This window comes from Brachyistius frenatus, unplaced genomic scaffold (assembly GCF_029030835.1).
Source record: "Brachyistius frenatus isolate BFR_SWC_R1_liver_20210118 unplaced genomic scaffold, ASM2903083v1 Contig_66, whole genome shotgun sequence".
In the NCBI taxonomy this organism is placed as follows: Eukaryota; Metazoa; Chordata; class Actinopteri; family Embiotocidae; genus Brachyistius; species Brachyistius frenatus.
Window position 1 is genome coordinate 698,592 of NW_027210665.1, and position 23,780 is coordinate 722,371.

The 23,780-nt window shown below is 41.2% G+C and overlaps 2 protein-coding genes across 5 annotated transcripts in view; one reads left to right on the plus strand and one right to left on the minus strand.

Annotated features, from left to right (window-relative positions):
- fgf14 (fibroblast growth factor 14) overlaps window positions 1–8,035 on the plus strand; it is a 100,352-nt gene extending 92,317 nt beyond the window's left edge. For 3 of the 4 annotated variants that reach the window (XM_069706970.1, XM_069706971.1, XM_069706972.1), the window contains exons 4-5: window positions 5,572–5,770; window positions 6,820–8,035. In XM_069706970.1, coding sequence (XP_069563071.1) covers window positions 5,572–5,770; window positions 6,820–6,962 — 342 coding nt within the window. In that variant the 3' untranslated portion in view covers window positions 6,963–8,035. The remainder of the gene's footprint in view (window positions 1–5,571; window positions 5,771–6,819) is intronic. The other variant, XR_011311249.1, reaches the window with a different exon arrangement.
- Window positions 8,036–10,894: 2,859 nt separating this feature from the next.
- itgbl1 (integrin, beta-like 1) overlaps window positions 10,895–23,780 on the minus strand; it is a 42,673-nt gene continuing 29,787 nt past the window's right edge. Inside the window, exons 8-11 of the mRNA XM_069706963.1 lie at window positions 23,270–23,386; window positions 17,592–17,738; window positions 14,411–14,524; window positions 10,895–11,453 (exon numbers count right to left, since the gene is read on the minus strand). Of these exons, the coding sequence (XP_069563064.1) occupies window positions 11,365–11,453; window positions 14,411–14,524; window positions 17,592–17,738; window positions 23,270–23,386 (467 nt within the window). The 3' untranslated portion in view covers window positions 10,895–11,364. The remainder of the gene's footprint in view (window positions 11,454–14,410; window positions 14,525–17,591; window positions 17,739–23,269; window positions 23,387–23,780) is intronic.

The window sequence follows — 23,780 nt, forward strand, 5'->3', positions numbered from 1 at the left end:
CGCGTCATTAATGCCTATTCACTCTTTTTTTTTTATTTTAAACTCCCACTCTCTCCATCTGTCTGCATCCATTTGCCTCTTTTTTTTTTATCTGTTGTTTTTTTTTTTTCTGCAGAAGCAGTATTCCTCTCTGGATCCACCCTTCACCCCCAACCACACACCTTTCTCTCTCTCTAAATCAGTCTGCCTGGTTTTTCTCTACAAGTCAAGTCTTTCTGTTTTGCTGTGACTGTTCTTTTTTTTTCTGTCCCTGTCCTTTTTTGCTTTGGTGACGGGGGCTGATTATGTAGGGCTGAGCAGTTTTGGCCCTCACGCTGTCTGTGGCCAAGGTCAATTATGGCCTTCCCATTCAGAGCATGGCCAATCACGAGCCAGGGAGCCACTGATGTGGAGCGGCAGGCGGGGGAGATCGAGCGGGAAGAAAATCTACCATGTGGTGCCTCAAAAATGATTTGATTTTCCACTGGTGTGAAAGTGTGGGCTCTGTCTTCTCCTTCAATGTCACCCACATCCCCAAAATATTAGCTTGATGCTGGGTAGAATTATACAGCAGGCAGCTCTGAATGTAAAGATAGTTCAGTTTCTAGTTTCTCTGCTGCTTTGAAATTCAGAAAGGCTCAGGGTTGGTGTGTGTGTCTGTGTTTGATTTTTCTTTAATAAGGGAGAATGAATGCCAAAGGAAATTTAACGAGTACAAAATTGATTTGGTTTTTGTCTTAATAATAGCGTTATGGATTAGGTCAGAATACAGCAGTGGATTTTTTGTGCTTCCAATGGATCATGATTTGTATGTATAGACACAACAGGGATGCCCAGTTTCTTCTAACTGCACCATAATGTCCTGAAACCACTCCGAGCCACCAGTGAGGGAGAATAAATAAAAAACATTACAGTGAAAGCCGCAGGGAAAATGTTTCTGCTAGAAAAGCACAGTAGGATGTTTAAGTAAGGAACAATGGTTGTTACTGAAACAAACTCCCACTGGAAAGGTGGGTAAGCTGTGCCACTGTTTTATACTCAAAATAATGTGTAAAATATTGGTTAACCAGTCAAAGACATTTGTTAGTGGGTCATAGCAAAGACTTCATTAAATGTAGGTTAGTTATTAAGCTTTGTTTTTGCCACTTTGGGGCAGCAAAACAAACTAGACACTGACATATCATAACCTCATTAAGTTGTCATTAAGTACATGTTGGCATAAACCTGCCTTCTGCCAACTATTTCAGCCAGCGTTCGCCTTCTCTTCTGCTATGCATTACTTTTTCCTAAAACGTCTATCACAACTGGAAATAGCAAGCTCCAAGAGGCTGAAAATATCAGGTTTTGACAAATATTTGGATCATGCAATAATCGTGTTCGATTCTTTTTGTTTTTTTGCAAGGATTTAGCCATTTCTATGCTAGAGCTGGCCTCTCCACTTGCAAATGTACCCCAAAACAAAAATCCCCTGTTTTACAATGGCACTGTCGCTGCATCCCGGCTTAGGACTGCCTATGAAGACTTTATTGGTTTCAATAAACATAAACGAGCCAGACATTGTTTTCTCCTCTGCCAGAATGAAATATGGGTGTAGCCAGTGCTGGTAAAGTGTGGTGGAGGAAAGACTGGCTATGTGAGACCAGGTCAAACTGTACTAAAACAGTAAAGTTGCAGACTGTAAAACCAAAACAAATATGTAAAAGAGGCTGAAAGATTAGTATTTTTTTTTTACATTGAGGGGGACCTACACAGCTGAGTGATGAGAGTCTGTGGTTTTGTCACTTTGAGCAACCCCATTTCACAGCATTTGATCTTGATGTTGTAATTGTTGTAATTGTTGTAACGATAAAATGTTGATCAGTACATCTTCATGGCCAAAAATTGCTATCAATAATGTGTTTTCTTTTTAAGTGTCCACATACTTTGGCTAATGTGATGAAATGAAAGAAGAAGATAAAAGTATTCGATTGGCTGCTGACATTCGACACACTGAAAATGCAATCAACCAAGAAACGTGTCTGACGTCAGCTGCCTTCACCGCTCTGAGCTACAAATCAAACTGATTACGGTGACAGGCCATGTCATTCCACAAACAAACCACCTCCACTGGCTCAGCCTCCGTAAACAAAGCCCGGCGACTATGTGAAGGTATTTGATTAGCCACAATTACGGCGTTGGCACCGGATCGTATGATTACTTTGACTCGAGGCTGTTTTGTAGGTGTCACGTAACAGGCAGAGCTTGGCTAAACCTGGACCGGCATCAAAACGATGTGTCTAATTACAGAAGCCAACCAACCTGAGGTGCAGCTCAACTGATGAGGAAAAAGTAGAATTAATTACCTAATTGAAGCAACTCAAGGAAGCATGAAGGTAAAACTGTTTTGCCTCCTAATAGGCTCAGCAACAGAGTTTGCTATAGCATGAAAATAGCATATTTAACCATTCTCTGTGAACAATGAGTACTTGGTTTAACAAACACACCTTTTGTTGTGTGTTTTTGGCTGAAGATCAGTCAAGGGAGTAGATTTTGCATATAATGACAGCCCTCCCTTGAGATGAAACTTCTCCTCTATTATTTTGCATTTGTAAAGTAGTATGTGTTGCGTACAGTCTGTAAAATGGTACTCTGTCACCTTCCTGGCAGCCCTTCTGACAACTTGGACACAAAAAGCAACCATTTGACAAACTAGTGCTTGCTGCTGACACACAATAAATAACAATAAGGCTTGAGCCTGTGCATCATCCTGAGGGAATGCTTGTTCATTTGATAATGAAACATGCTCGATGCCCTGGCGCTCAGGGTTTTATCATGCAAGTCTCGGTTTTATTCTGTCGGCCTGTAATGTGTCTGCAGTACAATGGATTGTACTGATCTGCGGTCTGCTACAGAATCAGCTTTAGTAGTTGTGATCCTAATCCCTGCATTAACCACTGTAATATTCTGAAAGTTAAGTCTCTCGTGTTATGTAATCACCGACGAGACCGAAGTCAGGATGTAGAGTTTCCCAGCACAGATCTCACGTAGCTGATCTCCACTGTCTGACCTCTCTGTGACTCTGTTGGCAGCTTGGACCATTCCTCACTGTCGCTGAATGTGCAGAATCGCAGCTCATCCTGTTGTTATGCATCGTGCATTTGTGCCTTCCACTCAGAAAAGCCCACACGTCCTCAAGCGAGGATAGAGGACCTTCAATATACAGCCGGGTGCTTCTCGGGATCATTATTGTCATCCCCAAGTGTCTCTCCACTCCTTCCTGCACAGCTCGGCTGTCAGCTGAATACTGTCTGGAGGATAAGCTCTGAAAGGGGGTAATTCACCAAAGGGCTAATTGCACGATAATCATGGCATCATGTGTCCTGTGTTCAAAACTGAGAATCTAGCCCATAAATAATGTATTGTGCTGCTAGTGGAGATGCATAAAGAGACAGAACAACCAAGGTAGCTATAAAAAGTCCAGGGAAACATGGAAATGTGAGTGATTATTAGTGAAAGTCAAAATATTGTGAGCATTTTTGGGGGTTTGCACGGTCCGTCGGTAAGTTGGTTCACCACTTTGTTCCAGACTGAAATATGTCAGCCACATTTTGTAGATGTAAACATGGCCCTACATACATCCGACTTACTTTTCGCAATAGCTCACATTGTCATGTTCATTTTTTTTAGCAAGCGACAACCACAAATAACGTCACCCATCGGTTTTGTGAACGGCCGTTATGAAGACTTGAGTTCGGACTTTAGCCGGTGCCATCTTGCTACTTCAGAGCAGTTTGAAGCAGGAAGTGACCATATTTGGGCGAGCTGAGGGGAGTGAGTGGTGGATCTGACTCGATCTGATTGGAGAGCCGACGATACTACGTCCCGCCCACCGATAGCCGTAACCTGACACTGCATCATGCATGTCAATCAAACAGATTAAGGCATTTCCTCATCAGCCTCATTTTTTCAGAGCCGGAAGCTATGTCCACTTTTATATACAGTCTATGGTTATTGGTGTCATCTAGTGGATGGATTTCCATGAACGCTGGTACAAATTAGCCTGGTGCCCAGAGGATGAACCCTGAATGACTTTGGCTCCAACAACTTTTCAACTATCACTACCAACACATCAAGATTTCTCTCATCCGGTGAAATATATCAACATTTATTTTGATGGATTGGCACAAAAGTTTGTACAGACATTAATGGTTCCTAGACGTTGAATCCTGTTGACTTTGGTGACCCATTGATTTTGCATCCACTGTCCCAATGAGGTTGACCTTTGTGGTTTGAGTGAAATGTCAGAAATCAAGGATCTTTCAACATTTTACTTTGATTCACGATCAGATACCTGCAGAACTGAGGACAGTCCCATCGGCCTTAGCCTTAAATGTTAGCATGCTGACACGCCAAAAACTAAGACTTTGAACATGAACACTATTATCCCTGCTGGATGTCAAAGAGGTACAGAAATACAGATAATTAATCATCAGACACCATGGTTGATAAGACTTTGTGTGTGTTTGTTGCTTTAGTAATTAGAATGGATATTAGTTCACAGTGGTTGTGCGATGATACTGCATATAGCACAAACATTTTCCACAGCAGAGAAATGAAAGTTTCGGTGTGTTTCACCCATAAATAAATGCTCTTAATGACCACAGACTCTGACAATGAGAACCACAGCAGTATGAAGTGAATCAGGTTTTTACATCCAATGTCAGTGAACCAGCTCAGTGGGAGCTGCTCACAACATATGTGGCAAAACTCTCCATTGCAAAGAGAGTGTGCTTTGATTAATACACCCCAATGAATGCCTTTATTTTTAGCCTGGCAGGGCGGACAGTGTGGAAACGCTTTTTATTACCCTTCTGGTTGGAGATGAATTGGTAACAGCAGCGAGAGATGTGGTGCCTCTGTGTTCATTTGTCATTGCCAGATTGAGGTGTAAAGGATGGAAGAATCACTTGATTAGTTCTATCATTATTCGAACCAAGTTCAGAACACAGTCATGGACAAATTGCTAAAAGTAGGCATGGCATTTGGGAAGAATGATCCCCTTTGGGTTTTTACCAATTAAACATTTTGAGGAACTAGCGAAGTGAGTCTAGCATGCTAAGAACTAAGACTGTGAAGGGGGAGGGGGGCTGTTTTTTTTTTCCAGCGCTGATGTCCCGGGGTCAGAGCCTAACACTATACCCTTCCTGCCAGGAACATTAACTAATTGACTAAACGAGTGCTCTTACATCGGATGTCAAGGTGAAGGCCAAGGAGAGAGTGAGAGTTGCATTTCATCAGAGCAGGTCATTAGGCTTGCCTGAATCAGACATGATTATAGCTTGACAGGCGCTGCAGCGCTCATCCTTTTCAGGACAGGTAAAAGTATGAAGTTCATTTTACCGAGTGAGGCAGTTTGTGCGCCTGCTGTTACTTTACTCTGTGCAATACGAACGTGGAATAAAGGTGACGTTTGTCCTGGTGACCTCCATACAAGTTCGGATATATATTATGAATCTGACTGTTTCATTCTTACGCAGGTCTGAATCATTCATTTGATTCTACCATTATAGTCTGAGGAAATCTCAGAAGAATTGTTTTTGTCTGTCTCTGCAGGAACTCTTTACAGCGGAATGCAAGTTCAAAGAGTCGGTGTTCGAGAACTACTACGTGATCTACTCGTCCATGTTATACAGACAACAGGAGTCGGGGAGAGCTTGGTTCCTCGGGCTCAACAAGGAGGGCCAAGCCATGAAGGGGAACCGAGTGAAAAAAACAAAACCAGCTGCTCACTTCCTGCCCAAGCCATTAGAAGGTATGTAAAAGACACCCTTACAGAAAAAAAAAACCCATGAATTTCACGTGCAAAAACATTTTCATGGTGTAATAACTTTTACACATATTTCCTCCATGTTATCATATGTTGCAACATGTGGTACACACGTGTCATACATGCGATAACATGTGGAAAACATGGGAAACACGTGCTATTCTGTCAGGGCAGAACAAGTTATAGCCTTAAAAAAAAATGTTTTTAAGAAAGTTGTACTTTTATAATCCTTAAAGCTCTCTTTTGGTTGTATTTTTTTTTTTACACGTTTACACTTTTTTATTTTTTTTACAAGTTTTAGCACATTCTTTTAGCTGTCAACATTGCATGAGACCTTGTTATTGCAAACTGAATCTTATTGCAGCAGGAGACATACATCAAAAAAAGTGCCTCACACTACAAGACAGGATTCTTTACTTAGAAATGGTGCAACTACTGTACACATGTCTATGTTTGACATATTTTTGTAATGGTCGTGCTGATTCACTGTTTTGCTGATGTAAGCACGCGGTGCAGGAGGCAAGGCGGCTACGAAAGTGCAGCATGAAATGTTGATAGTCCAGCGGATGCCACTGCCACTCTCGTCAGCCACCGGCCTGATTGCTTCCCATCATTTGAGCGAAGAATCAAGTTGAAGTGTCCTGTCAAGACAGTGATACAGCTGTAGTGTAGCGTCTGTAAAGTGGGGGATAATGAGACACTTTTTGAGGTTTTGTCCAAAAAAAAAGTAGAAAAAAAGCATGTGCTTGGATTTCGAGTCAGGAGAAAGAAGTGTCAGGATAGCCCAGTTAATCAAAAAATGTATCAGCTTTCAGCTTTTATCCAGCTCTGGATTGCAGCAGCTCTTCAATGCAGGTTTTGAGGAATTATTTGCATACAAACTTTTGTAAAAAAGGGAGCGATATTCTTCGGGGATAGATGCTTCTTCAATAGTTGCAGACAGGTAAACTCAAAAAGTGCAAGGTAGATGTTCTCTCTAACAGATTTTTTTTTCCCTCATCTCTGCTTTCTTTCCTTCGTGTCTGCTTATCCAGTTGCCATGTACAGAGAGCCATCGTTGCATGATGTTGGAGAGACAGTGCCCAAGGCGGCAGTACCTCCCAGTAAAAGCACAAGTGAGCCGGCAGTGATGAACGGAGGTAAACCTGTCAGCAAGCCCGACAAACCCGCCACATAGCCACACCTGACCAGTGCCCAGTGTGTGTGTGTGTGTGTGTGTGTGTGTGTGTGTGTGTGTGTGTGTGTGTGTGTGTGTGTGTGTGTGTGTGTGTGTGTGTGTGTGTGTGTGTGTGTGTGTGGTAGGGGGAAGGGTGTGACGGAGGCAGGGCTTCCCCCCCCCCCCCAAACAGACTCCAGACCCTCTTTCTTCTGTGGATCTGATCCGGGCGAACCTCCCTTCCTTTCTTCTCTTGCTCCTCCTCCTCCTCTTCCTCCTCCTTTCTCCGCCCGTACTCCCTTCCTCCAGCTGCATCCACACGGGCGGATGGATTCGGAGGTGGCTGAGATTGTCCAGCACAGGAGGGAAGAGGACCTCTGATCATGGAATGCCTTTTGATTCCTCTGAAACTGTGAGAGTTCATGTGAATAACGCGTGTTTCACATTGACGCCTGTGGTACTTTGCTTGATGACGGTTCACCCCCCCCCCCCAAAAAAAAAAAAAAAAAAAAAAAAAACTCCCCCTCTATAATGCCCTGTTGCAGCAGAGTCTGTGTACCTTCAGATCTATTTTCTATACCACAGTTCACCAGCTATGTTCTGGGATAGAGACTGTATAGATAGAGTAAATATTTGGACTGTTGTCCTCTATTTTTTACCAGTATGTTCCCCTCTGCCTCTCTTTCTATCTCTAGTCACACACTTTTCTCTTTGTCAAGTAACCTAGAAAAGATAAAAACATTTTGCAAGGGAGTTGTGTGATTTTCTAAGGAACACATTAACACAGATGTGGCATAAAAACACACACACACACACACACACACACACACACACACACACACACACACACACACACACACACACACACACACACAGAAAAATAACTGTCCAAATATCCTTCTTGCCTACAACATGCACACACTTAAAGACAGACACACAAAGTTTGTGTGGAGAATCAGAGGCGTTGCTTTTTTTCCTTCTTTTTTTTCTTCTTTTTTTTTTTACAGCCGATAAAAACACACTGGAGGCTGGCAGATAGCTCCTGCAATCATAGTTGATGAAGTGCTAATTACCGCCACTGCAATCAATGCGAGGAGCTCACACACACACACACACACACACACACACACACACACACACACACACACACACACACACACACACACACACACACACACACACACACACACACACACACACACACACACACACACACACACACACACACACACACACACATTTATAAACAGATGTGCGCGTGGGTGGGAGAGTGCTGTAAGGAATGGTGTATACATATCACTATCTAAGTCCCACCAGCGGTTCAGTCCGCCTTCTCTGGTAAATAGAAAACCTGAAGTCTATTTTTCTTTAATCTTATTTCAGAGCGTGGGCTCTAGGAATATCACTAGGCCTTGTAGGCCTCTGTCCCTCACTTACCCACTTCTTTGGACTACGAGGCAAGGCTTGTGGCTTTGACCCAGATGGTCTATAACTGCAGCACTGGCAGCCATTTTATGGCAGTGTCTACTTAAAGCCAGAAAACAACATGGCTGAAAACCAGTAGGTGACATTTATACTGGCTGCATCCCTATTTGGTTCAGCAAACTAAAGCATGGACAAGGTTATTATTGTGTTCTCTCTTCTTGCAGCAGTTATACAAGAGACGGCTTATATTGTAACATTTTCACTGTATAAAATTTAGGGGAAAATGACTACTAAAAATCATAACTTTTTAAATGACTAGATATTATTATTATTATTATTATGATGAGAGGATTTGTCTTCTAGCTCAGCATGCAGAGTCCAGTACTGATCATCTTGGCCTATCATGTGCCTGTTTGGACCTTGATTCCCGGCATGCAAAAACAGGTTCCCAGTCCCCACTGGGCCAAAGGTGCCTCACCCACCCGATACATCCATGTAGAGGACACGTAGCATTGTTCATGGAAAAACCACACTCAGATGTATTCATCCTGAAATGACCAAAGTATTTTTCTTCATCCCAATAAGAACTGATTCTTTAAAAAAAAGAAAGAAAACAAATCCGACTCTCACTCTGATTCAACTCATCGAAGCTTTCACTGTGATAGCGTTTGTTCTGTCCGAAAGAATCAACTCCGTTCAGACCCCGCGAAGGGTCGTGACTGATGTCATTTTGGAGAAGTACATATACCTTGAAGTAATCACATGCATGTCTTTTCTATACGGAGCAAGGTATGGGCATTGTTCTTCACTCTGTGCAAACAGAAGAGCGCTGAAGTCCGGTGCTGGGGGTTGAAACGGCATGTTGTAGGCTATACGGCACACTCACAGCTAATCCGAAGGTTACTCACTGCACTTTGTTTCGCATTCTCATCATGACTGTTAGTAGTTTATCAAAGCTCTATCTGATCAATACATTTATAATGTTTGTCTTGCTTTAATGATTTTTTTTTTCCTAATAGTTTTGTTAGATAAGATTTAGACTATTAAGTAGATTGTTGCTGCTATATGCTGCTAAAAAAGTGCAACTATATTAAGAAATTGATTTGGTGACTATAATTTTCTCAGTTTATTGGGATTATACATGACCATTTCTTATTACAGCACCTCAAAGCACATTCATTAGGCGTCAATATTTGTCTGTACAAAGCTGTTGATGTTATAACAAAATGGCGTACTATACTGTACACACACACACACACACGCACACACACACACATACGGACACTCACACGGACAGGAGGTTGAAACCATTGTAGTTGTATTCGGGGCTGATGTTCTGCCCCTCGTTACAGCCAGTCATCCTCCACTCTTAACAAAACTCTCCATGCTGGGCTGGTTTACTGCTCCAGCCCTGCAGTCCAGTTAACTGGCTCCTCCAAGGCTGACTTTATTTTTGTAAATGACCAGTGTGTAAATGTACATCTCTGTTTGGATCTCTGTAGCCACCGTTTTTTTTTTAAATTTATTTTTAATTTTAATTTCTTGTCCTCATTTCTCTTGTTTACGGGTCGTGTGTGATGTCGTCTCCAGATCCCAGATCCCCCCCCCTCCCCTTCCGCCCCCCTTCAAAATGGGTTTCTAGCAACTCGGTTTTCTTTGTTGCTTCTTTATTTTGTACGTTCGGTCCCATCTGTTGCATGGGGAGAGGTTGGCGTCGATGAACTGCATGTAGTAGGCTATGTCTATCAAGAACTGTTGGTATGTACCGCTAATTTTACATATATGCAACGAGTTTGTCTACACTATACAGTTTGTGTTTGTTGTATACACATATACAACATATTGAATAAAATATTTATATAAAGGTGTACTGTAATGTCAGTAACATACTTAATGCAATATAGTGTGCAGTATATTATTGCACCTGTCATTTTTGATGGGACAAAGAAAAACAGAGGGGTTGGCTAGTTTAAGCATGAAAAAGGCCAAAGTAGAATTTACATTAAATTTCCTTTGTGACTTCTTATCGGTCCTCTTTTCAAGTGGTGACTGAGCTCGTGTGTCAACGCAGCTCTCATCCCGTGATACCACCTGTTGAAGTGACATGGACATCCAGCATGCCACAACTGAACTATTTATGCCCTTCTCTTCGTTTCCTCCACTTAGAATTGAACCTTATCACTATTAAGAGAGTGCAGATTTCATGGTTGATTGTTTGGGTTGATTTTCCTTGCGGAGAACAGTAGGCACTATTGAAATGATTTATTTTCAAAAAAAAAAAAAAAATATATATATATATATATACCATTGCAAGTATGCCCATTGGAGTTATGTCATGTTATAACAAAATTTGTAACCATGTATGATTAAGGTCTTTGCATTGTTTTCCATGCAAATTGTTGTGTCATGCGGCACATTTAATGTTTTATTATGAAAAGGAAATAAAAAAAAACCCTCAAAGAGTAACCTCTGCCTTGAGCTGTCGAGTAAACTTTCAGTCCAGTTTGGGAATGACACACCACTCAGTACCAGGTAAAAACAGACCTACATTATCTTTCACACATATTCCAACAATGTTATCTGGACAATGCAACATGTTCTTCTCTTTCCAGCGATTGGATTTGTAATGTATCTGCATCCTGTTACATGTAGCCATTGGAAATATGTAAGAGTTCCTACAATATAAAAAAAAACTTTGAAAACTTAAATGTTTACATTGTAATATGTTTTAAACAGACAAACATGGTTGTTGTATTTTTGTTTTTTTTTGCACCTACAAAAACCCAGTTTTAATAAGGACCATTTGTAACCGGTACAATAAAGAATGCTGTTAGTGATATGCAGAATTACATCCATCTGTAGTTATTTTCCTCTGCCCGTGGTTTCCTCTCTGTCTGGGTTGTTTTTTTTCCGGCTTGGTCGTGACTGGCGGTGAGTGCTCCTGGTGAGTTGCGGGCAGCCAGGCCTCTAGTGTCTAACCCCAGTGTCCGTGCTCTCCTCAGTACTCCGCTCCCACCCAGATTTCACAAGCGTTCCCCGTCCAGCCGTCCCAACACTCGCAGTTGCCACAATTGCACAACCCGTTCCCTAGGAGAAGATGTGAGAAGAAAAGCTGTGAATTAAAAGAGCTGCGCCATCATGCCTGACCTTTAACAAGGTTCCTCTTTTCACACCCTGCCTCCCCGGGTGCAGCTCTCTGATCGGGGATGGAGGCCAACTACAACCCTCAGGACAGTTTTTTTTTTTCTTTCTTTTCTTTTCTTTTTTGCCGCTTTATTTTGCCCACACAGCAGAGGAGAAAATTATACTTTAGATATTCAACTCATTTGTACAAAGCATAATCAGTCTTCCTTTTCTTCCTACTTCCTGTGATAGTGATGGAATACACCCTGATTAATTGTATATTTATTAGCAAAATAGGAAATATGGACGGCAAAGTCTCCGGTGGAGTTTGGGGTGGATTGAAAACATTGGACTAAAATTTAAGAGACTGGAGTCTCCTACAGCCAATAGAGGAGTCAGGTCATCTACATGTTTGTATTGACTGTTTTGGGATTTTCAGACAGGAAGGACACAAGACAATACTTTTTTTTTTATTCCTTTAATTAGGTATAAATACACCCAGTAGGAGTTTTAAACTGGTACCACCCAAGCTGCCCACAAGCTCCCTGTCAGACCAGAGATGGTGGGGTTAGGAAGGGGACTCTGTCTAGCCCCCTGCCACACAGCTGAAAAGACACATCTATTGCAAAATGTCTCTGTGGGAGAGGAGAGAGGAGTCTAAGGAGAGAAAAGGGCTGATGGAGGCAACAGAGGATGAAGGAGGTTAGAAAAAGAAAAAGATTAGAGGAAAGTGAGCTAGGTAAGTAAAATGCCACAAAACGGGACAGAGCAGGAGTCAACACGGGGCGTCCCACAGCCTGCTTGATGATCTGCTGATGAGACAGACCTTTCCTCTTATTAAAAGATCAGTCTGGTGGTATTTCATGCTGCTGTTTTTGTCAATATAGTCCATGAAAACAAAAAAAACCCACCAATACTTTCCAACTTCCCTACCCTTTGTGTGGCACTCAGACACAAGTCCATTTGCTCTCACTTTAGAAGTAAAAACTTTTCCCTTAAAACAGTCGGGAAGTTTAGGTCATTTAAAAAAAATATTTCTCAGACGGGCCTAAACTGTATTTGTTGGGGACTATTTCTATTATCAGGTTAATACCCATTTGGTGAGTATTTATGGAAGAAGGACAGTGTGCTCACTTATAGTGAAGGAACATATCTTCGTTCGTTTACTGCATGTGTTTCGATGGTATCTGATAACAATGGAGCCCTATGGCACAGAATAAGGAGCTATAACAGGCTTTGGCTTCACAGATAATACTTGTTAGTCGGATCAGTTCACTAATGTTTTCAAGGGACTTGCCTGATATTAAGAAAAATTAAGAATAGGACCCCAAGTATTGAGTTTGAGGCGCTATGTTGGTGGTTCCTGCTCCTGTTTGTAAAGTTTAGCGTTTAGAGAATCATTGCTCAGATTCATTATGAATTTACTCAAACCAGTTTTGTAATTATATTGATGATACATAAACATTTTAGTTCATTATAAAAAGGTTCGATGGATCACCTGTGAACTGAAACCTTGAGTAATTTCTGCAAACTCATGAATATGCCGCTGATAAATCATGAATAGGCCGTGTTGCATGGTGACAAAATGTTGTAATCTATCTGTTTTTACGTGTTTACCGGTGTTGCAGGCACTTTGACAGACCTTTTTGTCTCTTTGCTGAAAGGGGTTCTGAAATGATCCCATTCAGTGCATAAAATTAACCAGCAAGCATTCCTAATATGCTAAATTTTCCACATCACTCATCAGTTGTATGCGTAATGAGAATTTACAGCTTTCAAGGGTCCATGAAATCTCCAGATGCAGAGTAATTTATTGGGAAACTTGCCGAACATAATCTTTTTAACATCACAATGGAGGGTAAAGAAGACTCAATCTCTGCTATCTGACAAAAAGAAACATATATATATATATAATTTTTTTTACATCTGAATTTTCAATCCTTTTCTGCAATGGCTTTTTCACGTGAAACACACCATCCCATTAAAATAATCTTCCCGCATATGGTGGTTTTTACAAATACACTCCAGTTCGGTATTGGTCGTCTGGAACATTTAACAGATGTTGAAATACATTTTCTTTGTTTGCGCCGTGTTTTTGTCCATTGTAAAGAAACGCTGGTCTGCATCTGGAACCACTGATGCTTATTTGAATGACATTAAGGCTGACATTTGAAGTCATGAAGTCATGATGAGAAACGCTTGTGAACAGCTATCCAGACTTTGACTGGCCCCGGGGCAAAAATAATTATGCGTGTATTGAGCTTTCCATTATCAGTGGGGAGACTGCAGCTCCTGTGGATAAATGGCTATATAGAGGTACGTCTGGTCTCTATTAATTCTACTTTTTTTCTTTATGGGCAGATATATGTACCGGAAACTGAATACGAGTCATTCACATTTGTATTGCTTAACTTGAATAACCTAATTGAAAAACTGAATCTGAATAGCACTTTGAATTGAATTATCAGGATAGAGCTGAACTCTACTAAACTTAAAGCTCAATGTAATATACTTTGAAATTGAATTAATTTGCTCTGATCCTCACTGAAAATGTATGCGTCATCACAGCAATTATATGACGAGAAATTGTAGGAATTTTAGTCCAAGATATATGAAATTGGTGAGAAAATTGTATTTAAATTATTGTAGTTTTATTGAGATGAAAAATGAATTGTCAACATTTGTAAAAGTTTTTTTTTGTTTTTGTTTATTTTAGTTTCTATGACTAAATTTTTTTCCTCGACAGTATTATTATACTGCTGCTCTTTTCTTTTGTGCACCACCAGCTAATGTGTTGGTGCGCTCTCTCTATTAAGGACCGTCTCAGGTCAACGTCATATCATGTTAATCATCATCGTGTATGTTTGGATTGGGTCCCTTTTTTTCTGGAAAATATCTCATGACTGTGCGCGTGCCCTTACCTGTGCAGATGAGGCCGTCATGTTTATCACACTCCCGGTCGTCACACTCGCAGTACTCTCCAGACACCCACCAGTCTTGGGGTGAGCAGATACACTGGCCACAGTGACAGGACCCTGTAAAAAACACACACACACACACACACACACACACACACACACACACACACACACACACACACACACACACACACACACACACACACACACACACACACACACACACACACACACACACACACACACACACACACACACACACACACACACACACACACAGAACTGTTAATTAACATCAGTTTTTATCCATGCTGAGACTTTGACAGTGTATTTTTTTATTTTTATTTTTTTAAATCCCACCCCCATGTCTTTGTTTTGTAAATGTTGTTTGTATTATTTCCTGTAAATTGTTTCTTTTACACAGGAGATTGATGGTGTTGGGCAGAATGGATATGAGATGTTCCCTGGGGAAACAGCTACTAATATACTTTTACCACCAGGATGCCAACCCACCCACACTTCAACTTTCCTCTCTTCCCCATCAGCGTCTATTCCTCTCTCTCTCTCTCTCTCTCTCTCTCTCTCTCTCTCTCTCTCTCTCTCTCTCTCTCTCTCTCTCTCTCTCTCTCTCTCTCTCTCTCTCTCTTCCCCTCTCTCTCACTCTCAAGGGCAGCAGCAGGATAATAAGGTATTAAGGGTTGGTAGAGAGAAACAAATCTACTGCTGTCTGCTTCACTTTTACAAAGCTCACACCCAGAGGTCCAGCAACTACGTTTTCAATCTCCCCAATTTCTCTCGTCAAACCCCGGGTTGCAGGCGCCCACGATGAGAAGTGGGGGCAGACGGAACGAGAAGATGGCGAGACGATGGAGGAGAGAGGTGAGACAAGGGGATGAGATGAGGGGAGATAGTTCTGCTGTCTGAATGTAGTGGAGCATGGAGAATGAACATGCTCATCTTCATTTTCACGCCCTGGACTCGCTGCAGCTGCTCGATTTTTGTGGATTCACTGCTACACAACGGAGGAGGAATCCTGTTGTGTGCTTTCATTTGCCACCTAATGACACATACAGTGAAGTGACAATGTAGAGAGCTTCATTATAAACATACAGGACAAAGCTGACAGCTGCACCTGCTGCAACTGATGATTATTTTGTTATTATGTCAATTCAAATTTCTATAAATACTTTAATTGTTTAGTCTATAACGTCAGAAAAGAGGTGAGTTGTTTCTAATATGACACTTTTAAGTTGTTGATTGTTACATGAACATCATCACGAAGCAATTAAATGAACCTAAATAAATCAGCAAAATTATCATTGAAAAAGCTGGAGCCATTAAATATTTGGCCTTTCTGCACAACGCATGATGTGAATAATAACAATTCCCCATTTATTCTGTTCCATGAGTCGTCCTGAATTTTGTATTGAATTACTTGAATATGACACAGTGTGTATTCCAATAAAATGATGTACAGCTTCTGTACAGTTGTGGTATGAAACCAATTTTTGTGTAATACATTCATGTCAAATTGTGTCAGGGGAAAAAGATAACAGCATATCTTTGACGCTCAAAGTCAATATTGTCCAAATTATTATTTTAATTAAGAACAAGGCATTAACCTGTGACAGAACAGCAGACGGGTTCAGTGTGAACATTTGATGTTAATCGTGTCAGATCTGTTGCAAAGTATTGCTTTTAGTTTAATCACTCGGTACTAAAAACTCAGCACAGACAATCTGAAATTTTATCGGAGACAGTGAATGTAAGATAAGATAAGGCCCGACCTTCATATAGACAGTTTGATTGAGCTGTTCTGTAATTTTGTGAATATGTTTCAATATTATAATGGTAATCATAATCATGTTTTTTTTCTATTTTTTTTTTTTTTACTTGCTGCAGCAAATTTCAAAAGACAGATTGTAATCGGTAACATCGACTACATTTCCTTCAGAAAAGAAATACACTTGTGATGACACGGACAGAACAAATGGAGTACGTGCATACAATAAGGAGAACGTTAAGAGAGGGTCAATATAGTGACCCGGTTAATGCTCCTGAGGCTTGTTTGACGAGTATGAAGTAATGTTCACACTGATTGAAGAGAAGCTGTGTGGGTTTATTAAGAAGAACGTGAGGATTCGTGGGGCAAAATCTAAAATAGAAGTTCTTCTGACATTAAACATAAAGTGACCTTATTTAGTAAAAAAAATAAAAATAAAGCAGACTTTATTGAACTGAGATTTACTAAGATGTATTTCACTGAGGTAATTTTTCAACAATTTTCAACAATATAAAAGAAAGAAAGAACTGTGAAACAAAAATTGTGGTGTGAAATTTGTTACGATGGTTGGATGGATGTCATGAGAAATTGGAAGGTTCAATCACACTGATGATAAAAATACATAAAAGTGGTCAGAAAACCTCTAGAAAGAACTTTTAAATCTAATCATAATGCAAAATCGCCTATTATTAAAGTGCCTTGCTGACTTCTATACTGCTGTTCCCTTTCTTCTAATGTCCTGCAATTACCATCTTAAATGTGGAGAGCACTGTTAGTTTCTAATGGGGGAAAGTTGGCTCTCAATAATGGCTGGTAGTAATCTTGAAGATTTTCATCCAAATAAAGGTCTGTTCAGTCACTATGTATCGCTGAATGAGGTAACGCAGCAGTGATCGAGCCTGTGACCCGCTGATAAAGGCCTCTGGTAGGCGGAGCTAACGCAACAGGCTCGCTGGCCGGCGTCACACAGGTGATGCTGACACACAGCTGCCCCTACCTCTTATCACTGTATGTGCCACCAAAGAGAATTAAATACACATCTCAGAGGTTGTAATTTTAATATCAACATTTTTTGAAAGTGGTTTCTGCTGGAAGTTTCAGAAATCATCCATCCTATTTGAAACTCTCTTTTCCTGCATACATAGGTTCTTTCAAGGGCTTTTGCATTTACACAAAATTACAATGTGCATTCTCTGAAAAGATAAATAGCTATGTTTTGTGTCTATATACTGTGTACATTACTGTATGCATGTGTGTGCTAAACCGTTTACTAAAACATGAATTCATAAATTGTTGACACTCTTTTTAGAAACTTGAATATTTACTTTTATGAAACCTTTTCCTCAGCGGCGGTGAGTAAACTAAAAACAATAAAAAATTAAATAAAAGCATCTCATTCACCTTTTCCACTGCACATGACTCCATCCGAGGTCTCACACAGCTCCTTGCTCTGGTCATCTCTCATGTCACAAGACCTGGCGAACTGGCACAGCTTCCCGAACCAACCCTCCTCACAGATGCACCGTCCACATGAACAGTAACCGTGACCTGGCGGTGGAGGGCAGAAGGGCCTTCATTTAAAGGAGACAGAATATGGAGCACGGCCATGAGAAAACACCGCACATTTTAGAAAAAAAAAAAAAAAAAAAAAAAGTTAAAAAGCAAAGCATTCACAGATAGCAGAAATCAAGAGAAATATCGCCGGAGAGAGCAAAGATAGCAATAAAGCGTATAAATACAGAAAGTTGACAGTGCAGACATCGAACTTTGACGCTAATAGGCACTACAACGACGGCGGAGCGGCAGGGAGATGAGAGAGGCGCAGCGAGCTTATTGTATTTCCCCTGGGGACATGAAAGGAACTGTCATCACTGGTCTTGTCCTGGTCCTTAAAAAAATCTCCAGTGCTTCAGAGAAAGGTGAAAAACAATGAATGGCAATGGCACACTTAAACACACAACCACACACACCCTCTCTCACACACACACACACACAAAATAAACCAGGGACATTTAATTGGTTGAAAAAGGCAGTTGAGAATTGGGATGTCTTAATAGCTGTTAGCATTGTGAGATTTTGACAAGCGCTATAACAATTATGCACTCCTTCATCTCCAACAGGACCCCTGTGTCAGTGTGCTCGTGTCAATATAAATCATGTCATGTTGCATCATTGATTGATTCCTTTATTTTCATATCTGCTAACAGATGCCAGGGTGAAGGGGGTGGTAATGAGCAGAGCATTTTTCCATCATTTTCAACATTGAAAATCCATAAGATGCTGCTGGAAATTGTTGATGGAGAGATGCATTGATCTAATAAAACCCATTAGATTCAGTTTTAAGCCTCAATGCCTCTTAAAATCAGACATTCAAAACTCACACATGGAGAAGCTATAATATTAAAACCATTGATGGGTGAAATACCTCCGGCCAGTATTAAATCCTCCATTTATGATGTTCAGTTGTTATTGAATCTGATTGAGAAAGGTGTGGATTGATTTAAATGGTCGTTTTGGAGTCTGTAATTTGTGGTGCTGTTCAAGTACACTGACATATACTGAGAGGTGTTCCTAATATTTTGCCATCACAAATTAAATATTAAGAATACCTATAAAATCCTTATGAAGAGGGGATTTATTGCAGGGCTGTTGTAGGTTATTACACTAAATACTTTATCTTTCAGTAGCTTTCAGTGTTATGGCTATTCAGTTTATGCATACATATGCATTAATTAAAAGAATAGTGCATGATATGTAGTGCTGGTGTGTAAGGTGCACTCAGTATTCCCATGCAATATCACCATATTTTAAAGAAAAGTTAATTAATTCAATCCGTTAATTTCTCTGTTTCATCTTTGTATAATAAGATAAGCAGCTAGTATATGAAGAAGACGTATCAACGTTTTTAAAGATTAAATAGATGCTGACTCATTTTTTTTTTAAAAGATGAAATGAACAAAACCCACTCTCATGTCTGTGCATTAGATATGATGCTATATGCACTGTCATGGTTCCGTCTTTGTAGTTGGTATATTTTCTGTTTTATTTCGTAATCACGCATCCTACATGTTTGTTTACTTCCTGCTTTTGTGTATGTTTCCCCGCCACTTCTCGTCGGCCAATCAGGCCCCCCCCTCCCCCGTCTATCTTCTCTTCAGCTGGCGTTTTTCGTCTACGTGAGTTCATTGCTTTCCATCTTATTATTCTCTTGCACGTTTCTGAGTTTTAGTCCGGCTCCCTGTGTTTCTTGTTATCCTGAATTTGGCCGAAGTACGTGAGTAAAGTTGCAGAAGTACGTAAAGCTCGCAGCTTGTTTCAGCTTCCGCCTCCTGTGGTGCGTCCGGGTGCTGTCGCTCGTGGTAGCGGTGGGGAATACGTTTGACGGCTCTGTCCCAGGTAAAATGAATAAATAAATAAATCCTTTCACTAATACCTCTTAAAGCTTTCTAATTAACAGAGATGAACCTGGAGTCACTTTGCCACCGAGGTTACCAGGCAACCAGCAGAGTCTCCAGAAGTTAATTGCACCTGGCCAGTAAAAAAAAAAAAAAAAAAATCTAAACACGTTTGCTTTATCGGTTTTTTGTGTGTGTGCAGATTAAACAAGAAATAATGTGCTAATTTGTCAGCTTTAGAGGTCGAGCAAGATGGAAAAAAAAAAAAATCATCTGACTTCTCAGTCAGAAATACACAAATGAGGTTATATCCCACAATATTGAACTGTGCTTTTAAACTGAGTTAGATGCTGAAGTTTTGTTGAGAAAATGGGCGAGGAAGAACTAAAGCCCTCAGTAACAAAAGAACACAACTCCAACAATATTAAACTCTCTTTCTACAGCTATAGATAATATATATCCACACTGTCTTTCTATCCCTTCCCCAGCTCACCTCCTGGTGCTGGAGGTGATGGTGATGGTGAAGGTGAAGACTGGCGTTTAACCCAGTAAATATCTGGACTGTGTGCAGGGTGAGTCTGTCAGAGGTGAAGAGTTCATAGCCACAGAGAAACACTGGAGCTGGGGAGTATAAGGAAGCAGGGGGAAGATCTAAAGCTTCCCATCTGTTAGCGTTGTTGTCGCAGCAAAAAAATAAACGTTTACCTCGTCACTCATCTAATTTCAACGTAAACGAGAGAACACAGTTTCATCCTGTTTCTAATAGAGAGCAGCTATTTTCAGGAATCGTTTTACCAAGAGCGCGACGGTGTATCAACTTGACAAACAATTTGCTGGACTGAAATATAGAGAGAGAGAGAGAGAGAGAGAGGTTTTGCACTACGTTTCCGAGTAATTTTGCGCTTTTTAGGCGGAATATGTCCGTCACCGGCTAACAAGACGTCATGTGTTGACGTGAATTATACTTGGGTGTTACAAAATTTGTCATATCATTTTTCACAAATACTGCTCTAACACAACCTTATTTCTCATCTGTAGCCTGGGCAGGACGAGCAGGTCCAGCCCGGACCCATGATCAAGGACGAACCCCTGAATAGGGCAGCAGCTCCTGTAAAGCATCTTCAGGACTGGTCACACCAGGTATCCAGCAGCTTTCATTTAACTTTCACAGCAGACATTTAAGAAATAACAGAAAGCGCGTGAGAGAAGTGAAATGAATAACATTAACAATGGCTGCACTAAGTTTCGGCAACCTGGTTCCAAGGTCTGGGTATTAAGCGTGGTGCGACCACTGCGCGTCTGCATGGGAGGAAATCCGTCATTAACGTAAGCAGTAACGCAGGTGTTAAGTGGAAAGCACTTAAAGTCTTGGAGAAAGCAGAGCGGATTCTTGAATACCTGCAGTCTGCAACCTGGCTCATGTCCTGTGGGGGTTAAGATAATGACTTTTTTTTTTGTTTCTGACTTTTTAATACTGCTCATGTCACAATTGAAGTCATAATTATGTCTGGGACATTTTCAAAAGGTCTGATAATTTGTACTTAAAAATACACAAATACCTGAGAAAGCAAGCGGACATTGGAACCTCAGGTCCAAAGTTAAACCCTAATTTCTACTGTGCTATATTGTTAATGCACATTATTTTTTTAACCCTTAAAAATCCAGTTCTGCAGTTATTTAACCATCTATATGCACAGTTATGACAAAACACACATTTCATCGACATGGGACTTTCTATCCCTACCGTCTTTCCCATGTGAAACCCGGTTTCAACATACTATAAAGGTGCCTCGGGAGAGCAGAAGAAAAGAGCACTCAACTTAATTGCAGTGCGGCTGTTTTGCCAGCTCTCTCGCCTTCTTTGTGTTAGAAGAGCCGAGTGTGGCCTGAGCTGACTGACAAGCTTGTTAACACTGAAGGACTGAATTATATGCACTTGTCTCTTCTCTGTTGCGTGCAGCGAGGCCCAAACATCCAGAGGCGCTGACGGCACCGCGGCTTTGGAAGTTTTCTCACAACCCCCTCACCATGAAGCCCGTCTCTGTTTGATCCCCTCCTGTCACTCTGGGTACCTTTGCTTTAGAGGGCCTCTCAGCTTCTCAAATCACCCAATAACTTCCACAGGCCTGTGAGTACACAGGCTTAATTATCAGCCTCACAGCGTGTGCGTGTGCATTTGTGGGTGGGTGGGTGTACTGTTTGTGTGTGTGTGTAACAGCGTTGGTGTTTGGTGCTCAGACAGGCTCTCCCCGGAAGCCTCGTGAAGGATTGTCTCTGGACAGCCCAGCACACAATGAGTGCCAGTAATCCATTCACATAAATACTGCATCCCCTTTAAAAGAGAAATGTACCCTCAGATGCTGCAATGCACCACCGATACAAAACGGCACAGCCTGCTGGAACATCAATGGGGCCACGTACGCATGCATATCTGTTTGGTAATCAGATCGACAGTTCACATGTCAATTTAAGAATAGAGAAAAATAGTTTGCGATTTTAGGCGTGGCAGCAAATGTCTCTGACAACAGCGACTGAACACTGAACCGAGTTTCACCAAGCTCCTTCCCTGTTTGATACATCTGTGGTGAAAACAATCCTCACTGCTGTTAAAGAGGAATGTCAAAATCTGCACTTCCTTGGAGAGCTGTGTGTCATGGTTTATCACTTTTCCAGCGCTTAAAGTACAGGAAAACGGAAGAGCTGATGTCAGATTGGTGCACGTGTCCAGAAGATACTGTGCACTGAACTCAAATCAAACAGGGAACTCGGCAATTATCAGTTTTCTGCACTACAGTCCTTTATCGCATGCTTCCTTCATCTGACTTCCTTTGTTCTCGCTCTCTTTCTGGCAGCTTCTGCGATGGGAAATATCAATTTCAATTGAGCCTCTAATGCTTCAGTGGGATCTTTCCATTACAGTGGCTGTGCCTAAATGGCTCAAATTAAGAGCACAAACTTTCCAAAACCTCAAACAGAAGCTTCAAAGGCGTTGAGCCATTTCTCCCAAACTGAGCTCGGCGAGTTTAGAGTGTTGTGCTCGTGGATATCAATGAGAGCAGATAGGATCACACTGTATTGATCTCCAAATTCACACACGCACGCACGCACACACGCGCACACACGTGCACAGTGTTGGCATAGTTTCAAAGTGGGCGAGTGTGAGTGTGAGTGTGCGTGCACATACCATACAGCTGCTCAGGTCTCTGTAAAGCATAATCTGTAGCATCGCAGGCAACAGAATTCCAAGTGCCGTGATTTGATTCCTCTGAGTATTAGTTTTGTTTTTATTTTATAAGTTTGGAAGTGATCCAACTGTTCCTCACCTCATGTGCGAGTACAAGTTAGATTCAGCAATCTGTCTTCGCTGTATTCACTTGTTGCCACCCGTTCTTGAGTGCGTGTTTGTCGTTGAACAGTGTTTTTCACTCATTCTACAGTTGATGCTTGAAATTAATCTCTACTTCTCTTCTCTACAACTGGACTTATAATGTTAAAACAGACTTGTACATTGCCATGTTCTGTCAAATCCCTGTTATTGATGCAGCTTGCAGAGCCCTTAATTGTCAAGCGGTGTGTGTGTGTGTGTGTGTGTGTGTGTGTGTGTGTGTGTGTGTGTGTGTGTGTGTGTGTGTGTGTGTGTGTGTGTGTGTGTGTGTGTGTGTGTGTGTGTGTGTGTTCTCTCACCTCCACAGACCTCTCCACTGATGTCCTCGCACTGACGGTCATCACACTCACAGTTTTTACCATGAACACGACTGTCCCCAGGTGGGTGGCACGTACACTGTCCACACCGGCACTGACCTACAAAGACAGAGAGGTTTTTCCTCACATCCGAGCAGCGTTTCATAGCAGAGTTGTGTTTTTAATAGTTGCTCAGTAGCATAATCTTGCTTTTCCTGTATGATTTTTTTTTTTAAACTTTTTTCTATTCAATCTGCAATTTACAACCCTGATTTGCATACCTACTGTAGATGTGTGCAGTGACTGACATTTAAACTAGATTTAATCTGCCTGACGGCGTTCCCTCAAGCCACAAAATCTCATACATAAATCCATGACTATAATGAACACCCACCTCCACGTACACGCACACACCTCAAGATGCTGCTATCCCACTTCAATCAGCGAGCTGCCAGTGAAGAGGGCCACAGGGGAGGTTACTGAGTGAGCACGCTCGCTAATGGTGAAGCTCATT